Raw genomic sequence first — 8,046 nt, forward strand, 5'->3', positions numbered from 1 at the left:
ACCTTGGTTTCGCTCACTCTCTCTCTCTCTCTATCACATTCTTCTCTCAACAACACCAAATGAGGTACTTCTAACTTCCCCCTCTTTCATTTTTTCCACTTTCTGCTCCTCTGCCTGAATCTCATATCACTATTTTTCTTGTTCTTCCTAATATTTTTAACTTTTAGTGAGAAAAAAAAAAGTAGAGCTATGTTCAATCCCGGTTATGCTTATTGGACTCATGAGGGTTTTTTCAATGCCCCCATTGTAGTTATTGTTGTGTATGACTATGTTTTATTGTTTATTTATCATAAACATAATTTCTTTAGACTTTGTAATGTTGTTGCCCCATTCTTTTTATTTGTAAGAATTAAAAAAAATCAATTGAAAAAAAAAAGAATTTAGGAATGTTATAAACCTATTCTTTGTTGTCAAGAATTTGATTTGTTCAACCATATAAAAGAAAAGAAACCATAGATGCATATGGTATGATTTTGATTTAGCAATTGAAAAAAGTGATTTGTGTTTTGTGTTTGTATTCAGTCGCCATCCTGAAGTACTGTGGGCACAGCGTTCTGACAAGGTTTATCTGACTGTGGCACTGCCTGATGCAAAGGATGTCTCTGTCAAGTGTGAGCCTCATGGTTTATTTACTTTCTCTGCTTCTGGTGCTCAAGGTGAATCTTACAGCTTCACTTTAGAGCTTTATGGCCCCATTGCACCTGAGGTGAGCTCTTAACTTCTTGTGTTGCATGCTTTGTGTTTATCTAAGTATTAGCACAATGCAGAGATTTAAGGATGGCTATTCTTCACTTGCATTTCGAATAACGATTATCCGGGACCTCTGTATATATATAGATATCTCTGAGTTTAACAGACGGGTAAAACTTTTTTAAAATCAAGTGCTGCCAGGTAGATTAAAGTGATTTCTCTATAAGATAGTCGGCGCGGAAGTTAACTGTTTTAGTCTATGCTGTAGCACATGATTGAATGTCTGTATAAAAATATTTATATTAATAGTATGTAGAATTTACTTTTCAATGAGATGCGGTGTTGCATACTCCTTTTACACTTTCGAACAGATGTATTTGTTAGCTTCTTTAACCCTATGGATTGTTTTAGATTGATCTTGTTATTTCAATTAGGAGAACTTGAGATACATGTTGTATAAAAGGGCAGCCAGGTACACAAGCATCCCGCGTTAACTCAGGGTCCAGGGAAGGGCTGTATCCACGGCTTGAACCTGTGACCTTGAGGTCACCAAAGGGTGTCGTTTTGGTGTTTAGGGTTGCAACACATTATATGCTGCTTTTATGGAAACAATAATGCTTTTTGTATTATTCTTTAAATAATATCAAGCTTTTGAAAATTTGAATGGTTTTAGCTTAAAATTTGTTGTGGTGCGGTGTGCAGCGTTGCAGAACTAAAGCTGGTTTAAGAAACATACTATGCTATGTTCAGAAAGCAGAGAAAGGTTGGTGGAAGAGGCTACTGAAGTCAGAAGAAAAACCTGCTCCATACCTGAAGGTTGATTGGCACAGATGGTGTGATGAAGATGATGAAGAGTCAACTTGTAAGATTGCGTAACTTGCCCTAGATGCTAGATTTATCTGATTGGCATTTACTCGGTGTTTTAGCTCTAAATCAAAACACGAGAAGAGTTTACATACTCTTGTTTATGCATCTGTTTATCGTCAACTTGATTCTAACTTTATAATAATTCATACTCTTTGCAATTTTCTCCAAGGTTTTAATTTAAGAAAGCTTTTTTTTTTAAACAAAAATTCCTTCGCACTGGTAACGCGGAAGATCCTAAGTTTTGTGAAATTGTGATAGATTTGTTTTCATCTTGACACATTTGGTTAGAATATTATTTCTTCTTGCTTTTATTGTTCCATTACTTTGCATGTTCAATTCATTTTAGGCATCTAAAAACTTGTCCAACTATTTCTCTTGATTATGAAAAGATGTTTGCAAAGAAGGTTTCCTAATTACTCTCTTAGGGTGTGTGTGGTTCAAGTATTACTTTATTACTCAGATTCCTTTCCCATGGGAATCAAATATACCCAGTGGAAAGGTGGGAATTGAAATGATGGTATTTTGATTCCCTGGAATCAAACTTGCTTAGGAATATCTTTTCAAACTTTGAACCAAACATGGGAATACGATATTCCCATCTTAAAATTCCTAGGAATTATTTATAATTCCCCCAATCACACACACCCTTGGTTGCTTCATCTGTTTATTGTTGTTGTGCCGCTTCATAGGCGTTTAGACTTCGACTAATATAGGACAGCAAAAAGGCTTGGTATTTCATGGCTTAGATTTAGGCTTGCATTGTGACGTAACCAAGGGTAGCAAACTGAGTTAAGTGGGGTTATTGTTATATTTGTGCAAGTATGGTCTGAACTCTACAATTACAAAATGGGCTCGAAGCTTTACATGTTCAAATAAAGCCAAAATATGACATATATACTACCATAACTGGATTAAGAGTAGCTGAGTCCAGAATTAAAACTGAATCCATCTACATCTGGTTCTACTAATCCCATAGGGTTAAACGCTTAAACCTGTTATTATATAGTAAACCTGGAAACAGCAGAAACTTGCTTAGCCAAACATATTGAAATTCTTAGAAAAATATTGCTCATGTAACCATCTATTAGGCACTTCCTTCAGCAATGAACATGATAACATTAGTTATTTAATTTTGGAGATTGGTGCATTAATATTGGCCTCACTACCTTGTACTGTTTAATATTGAATGCTGTCTATGGTAACTGGTAAGTAGTACCTATATAAGAATCGATCCCCATCAAAACCCTTTCAAAAGTTTAGTACTTCTTTAATGTCTCCTTCTAACGTAAGTTATCACTTCACTTGCTGTACGATCCCTTGCCTTGTACAAAAAGCACTTTGGTTGGTTGAGTAGGTACCTTTTGCACTTTAGAGGTCTTTGGACGGCAGAATACCTAAAAAAGATAGAGTCTAAGGATGGCTACCCCGGGGGCACCGCTCTGATAATCTGAACATTCCCCTGATCCTGATTATTGACTCTCATGTCAGATGGCTTAGACAACTATGTTTTCATCTTTTCGTTTGGTCCTTGATGTTTTCATTTAAGTTGAGTACTTATTGTAGTGGTTACCTCCGCGCTTGCCTAATTGAGCTTTTCTTGAATTTTTGCAGCTGATTTGGCATCTGATGATGATACTCGAGTAAGCTTTCTCTTTCTCTACTTGTCAATTTTAATATTAAGCAATATAGGTCAAGAAACTTTCTGGTGTCTAATCTTATTTGTTGAATCTTGTTTTTTTTCGCAGTTTGTTGGTCAGGACGAGGGAAGCAGTGATGAGGATGAAGGAATGTTGTGTAAGTGATCTACTTGACCACTTGTATTTTTACTTCGGTCAAAATGATGCTTTTGATTGCATGCTGAAATGATGCTTGTTGGTAAGGTTGACATGTGTCTACAGCTATGCATTGTTTCTTTACCTTTCACCTTTCTGCATTCTGGTACATGTTTAATAATGCAACATGCATGACTTCTGCTTCATCTCTATTGTTTGTTCAATATATAAAAGAAATTGTAGTCTTCCCCCACAGTTGACAATTTTTTTTCATTTTTTTAAGTATTTTCTCTTTTGTTTTCTTTGAGAGTGAACCTTAGCCAAACTCGAAGTTACTATTAGCTTCTGACCAGATGTTGCAAGCTCAAATCATGAAAATAGCCTCAGGTTATGGGGGTAAGGTTGCATACATCTGCCTTCCCTTGACCTAATTAGGTTAGTTCCTCATGGAATGTGTTTCCCTTTGTATCATTGTTCTAGGAAATGATCTCATCATCAAACCATATTCTTTGTTTCCATTCTGCCCTTCATTTGCTATTTTATGTGTTTATCGATACATTTATTGTGTAAAAAAAAAAAAATTTCTCGGTGCTCAAATCGAATTGATTTTTCTTTAATGACCATTATGGTCGTGGGTGTCAAAGTTTGTTACTTTTGCTAATATGGTAATACATAATTAGATATATGTTTAAAACTTTCTTAAACAAACACCGTGAACACAAATTAAATTAATTTTATATTCCCATGTTAATAGCTGACACAATTGAAAATTATTTACAGATCTCCCGGACTTGGAAAAGGCTAGGGGATAGCAACTCTGACTGTTCTCTAACATGGATTTACGGAAACATCTTGGAGATGGAGTCTACCTAGATAGGTAAATCTGGGAGTAGTAGTCTAATATGGTTGTCTTTTTTGTATATATTATCCTAAGTAAAGCTCTAAAAACTTAGAGAACCTTTGATCTTTTATGACATTTTGGCACCATTTCTGGTATCTAACTAGGCTTCTCTCACGCCCTTGCTGATTTCACAAAATGCGCCACATAATCTAACTTTTCTTCTTCTTTAACAAAATTCGGTGAATTATACCAAAATCATATCAACTCTAGGAATCTTAAGGCTGGAATCCTTTACTACACCCCATTCAACTTTGAAACTTGTTAAGATTTCATGGTTCCATTCGGCATGGCATGGTGTATTTGGCCCTTTCCTCTGAACTGACTCCTTCTCCGCCTTGAACCTGTCAACTGGGAAAGAGCGTTGGCGATAAGGGTGGTGGTAAGTGGTAACTACATATGGGATAGCTAACTAATGTCAACTTTATTGCCATGATCCACTCAGTCTCCCAAGGTAACTAGATATGAGATAGCTGATGCCATAGAACTTCAGCTCCAAGGTATGGCCTCTTTGGTAGTGTTGTATGAGTTGTAATAAGTGTAATTTGGTGATGTTAGAGAGGATTGCAGGGTGTTGATTCGGGGTGCACCTACAATTAATGGGTGTATAAGTGTCTTAATGACATTTCAACCATTGATATTAGAATAATAGTTAAGAGTAAAGTGATGTGTGGTGCATTTTATTTCATTTGCTAAACCACATTCTTGGTCTAATTTCAATCATTATATTTTCCCAAAATTAAAAACAAAAAGGTAAGATTGTGAGTATGTGACATGGTACCCCCCAAATTGTTGATACACTTTTTTAAAAATAAAAATATTAAACAATATTTTGGCATTTAGCAACCATACTTTTAAAATTAGGGGTAAACGCAGATTAGATATGGCCAAAATCTCGATCTGGTTCGCACTAAAATCACCGGATCTGATCGGATCTAATATCTACGATTTTTAAGTTTGGATTTGATCCGAGATTTTGGATATATTCGCAAAATATAGAAATATTTTAAAAAACTTATTTTTATTTAAAAAATATCAATAATTTTTTTTTCACCTTTTTAAACATGTTTACATTAAGCATATTTTTCTTAAATAATAATAATAAAATAATATAACATATATAATAATTATTAGTTGAAATAAATATAAAAATAATATTTACTTATTTATTTATTTTTGTAAATTTGCGGATATATAGATACCTACATAAAATTTGCAATCTGATTCTATTAATATACATATTGCGTCTGATCGGATCCAATAGCCTTGCGAATCAAATTGTTATCCACAATTTTCGGATCGGATTCGGATAAGGATAAATATTGCAAATATGCAAATTGGATCTAATTCATGAATACCCCTATTTAAAATAGTGCCTTGTACACCAAGAATGTTGGCTATTGGCTACTAGGATAGATATACTCTATTGGTTCCCACTATTATGATCTCCGTTTGATCTTTGGAAGGATAATCAAATTGGACTCCACAGATTAATTTCATTTTCCAATAATAATAATAATAATAATAATAATAATAAGGGAGATTGGATTGGAATAAAATGCACCTTGTCCTATTTGTAATTGTGAAAAATTTTAATTTTGGTTTAGTTATAAGAAAGAAGAGTCCCGTTAATATATAGTCAACATCCAAAAAAATGTAAAATATAATAATTTATGTGTGTATATTTCTTGATGATATATGTAAAATTTGGGAGGATTTTTTGTTAGAGTCATTTTATCTATAGGTAAGACGGTGATAAATTCTTAAAAACAATAAATTCGTTCTAATACCTTTTCAATTTATATCTACAAAGTTTATTCGAATAAAATAGCCAAAATATTTTGGTTTGCTTCATTTAAATGTACGAGAAAATGCAGAGGCCATAGAATAAATGAATGAAAAAGGTTCACTGACTTGATTCCTAATAATGTTGGAAGGAAGCTTTAATAGCTTTATTAGCATTTTTAAAGATTAATTTAATCATAAAAAATTAGAGATAGTAACTGATGAGCGGATAATTTATACTCTTTTTGGCATTATTTTTAAGTAGTTTTTAGTAGGATCTAGCTACTTTTTAGTATATTTTTATTAGTTTTTAAGCAAAATTCACATTTCTGGACTTTACTATGAGTTTGTGTGTTTTTCTGTGATTTCAGGTATTTTCTGGCTGAAATTGAGGAACCTGAGCAAAAATCTGATTCAGAGACTGAAAAAGAACTGCAGATGCTGTTGGATTCTGACCTCCCTGCACTCGAAATGGATTTTTTGGAGCTACAGAAACCCAATTGGCGCGCTCTCAATTGCGTTGGAAAGTAGACATCCAGGGCTTTCCAGAAATATATAATAGTCCATACTTTGCTCGAGTTTTGACGACGCAAACTGGTGTTTAACGCCAGCTCTCTGCCCTATTCTGGCGTTAAACGGCAGAAACAGGTTACAAGCTAGAGTTAAACACCAAAAACAGGCTACAGACTGGCGTTTAACTCCAAGAGAAGTCTCTACACGTGTAAAGCTCAATGCTCAACCCAAGCACATACCAAGTGGGCTCCGGAAGTGGATTTCTACATTATTTACTTATCTCTGTAACCCTAGTAACTAGTTTTAGTATAAATAGGACTTTTTACTATTGTATTCGGAGTCTTTGGACGATCTAAAGTCTTTTGACCATTTTGGAGATCTCTTGATCACATTTGGGGGCTGGCCATTCGGCCATGCCTGGACCATTATCACTTATGTATTTTCAACGGTGGAGTTTCTACACACCATAGATTAAGGTGTGGAGCTCTGCTGTACCTCGAGAATTAATGCAAAGTACTATTGTTTTTCTATTCAATTCATGCTTATTCTTGTTCTAAGATATTCATTCGCACCCAAGAACATGATGAATGTGATGATTATGTGACGCTCATCACCATTCTCACTTATGAACGCGTGCCTGACAACCACTTCTGTTCTACATGAAAACAAGTTTGAATGAGTATCTCTTGGCCTCCTGATTCACAACGCATGGTTGCCTCTCCTGACAATAGAGCCTTCCATTCCGTGAGATCAGAGTCTTCGTGGTATGAGCTAGAATCCATTGGCAGCATTCTTGAGATCCGGAAAGTCTAAACCTTGTTTGTTGTATTCCGAGTAGGATTTGGGATGGGATGACTGTGACGCGCTTCAAAGTCATGAATGTTGGGCGTAGTGACAGACGCAAAAGGATCAATGGATCCTATTCCAACACAAGTGAGAACCGACAGATGATTAGCCCTACGTAACCCGTAGCTAGACCCTTTTCACTGAGAGGACAGACGGTAGCCATTGACAACGGTGATCCCCCAACATACAGCTTGTCATGGAAAGGAGTATGAATGATTGGATGAAGACAATAGGAAAGCAGAGGTTCAGAAAGAACAAAGCATCTCCATGCGCTTATCTGAAATTCTCACCAATGAATTACATAAGTATCTCTACCTTACTTTATGTTTTATTTATCTTTTAATTATTAAAACCTCTATAACCATTTGAATCCGCCTGACTGAGATCTACAAGATGACCGTAGCTTGCTTCAAGCCAACAATCTCCGTGGGATCGACCCTTACTCACGTAAGGTATTACTTGGACGACCCAGTGCACTTGCTAGTTAGTTACATGGAGTTGTGACAAAGTGTGAATCACGTTTAGAGCACCAAGTTTTTGGCGCCATTGTTGATGATCACAATTCCATGTACCGGTAACACAATTAAGTAGGTTAATATACTTAATTCAAATAACTCAATAAAAATTAATAAATATAATTAATATTTCTTAGTATATACTTTAAGACTACAAGAT

General features: G+C 35.1%; 1 protein-coding gene across 1 annotated transcript; it reads left to right on the forward strand.

The window, feature by feature from the left end:
* LOC107613747 (uncharacterized protein At3g03773) lies at nt 7-4,894 on the forward strand. The gene is made up of 6 exons (XM_016315871.2): nt 7-64; nt 523-706; nt 1,393-1,552; nt 3,169-3,197; nt 3,303-3,351; nt 4,110-4,894. The coding sequence occupies exons 1-6, from the start codon at nt 60-62 to the stop codon at nt 4,139-4,141; spliced, it is 459 nt and encodes a 152-aa protein (XP_016171357.1). The 5' UTR covers nt 7-59; the 3' UTR covers nt 4,142-4,894.

Source organism: Arachis ipaensis, chromosome B08, assembly GCF_000816755.2.
Source record: "Arachis ipaensis cultivar K30076 chromosome B08, Araip1.1, whole genome shotgun sequence".
In the NCBI taxonomy this organism is placed as follows: Eukaryota; Viridiplantae; Streptophyta; class Magnoliopsida; order Fabales; family Fabaceae; genus Arachis; species Arachis ipaensis.

Excerpts from the sequence above, each read along its gene's own strand:
- LOC107613747 (XM_016315871.2), top strand. Across the intron at positions 3,198-3,302 it reads CATCTGATGATGATACTCGA|TTTGTTGGTCAGGACGAGGG; the intron begins GTAAGCTTTCTC and ends TTTTTTTCGCAG. Across the intron at positions 3,352-4,109 it reads TGAGGATGAAGGAATGTTGT|ATCTCCCGGACTTGGAAAAG; the intron begins GTAAGTGATCTA and ends AATTATTTACAG.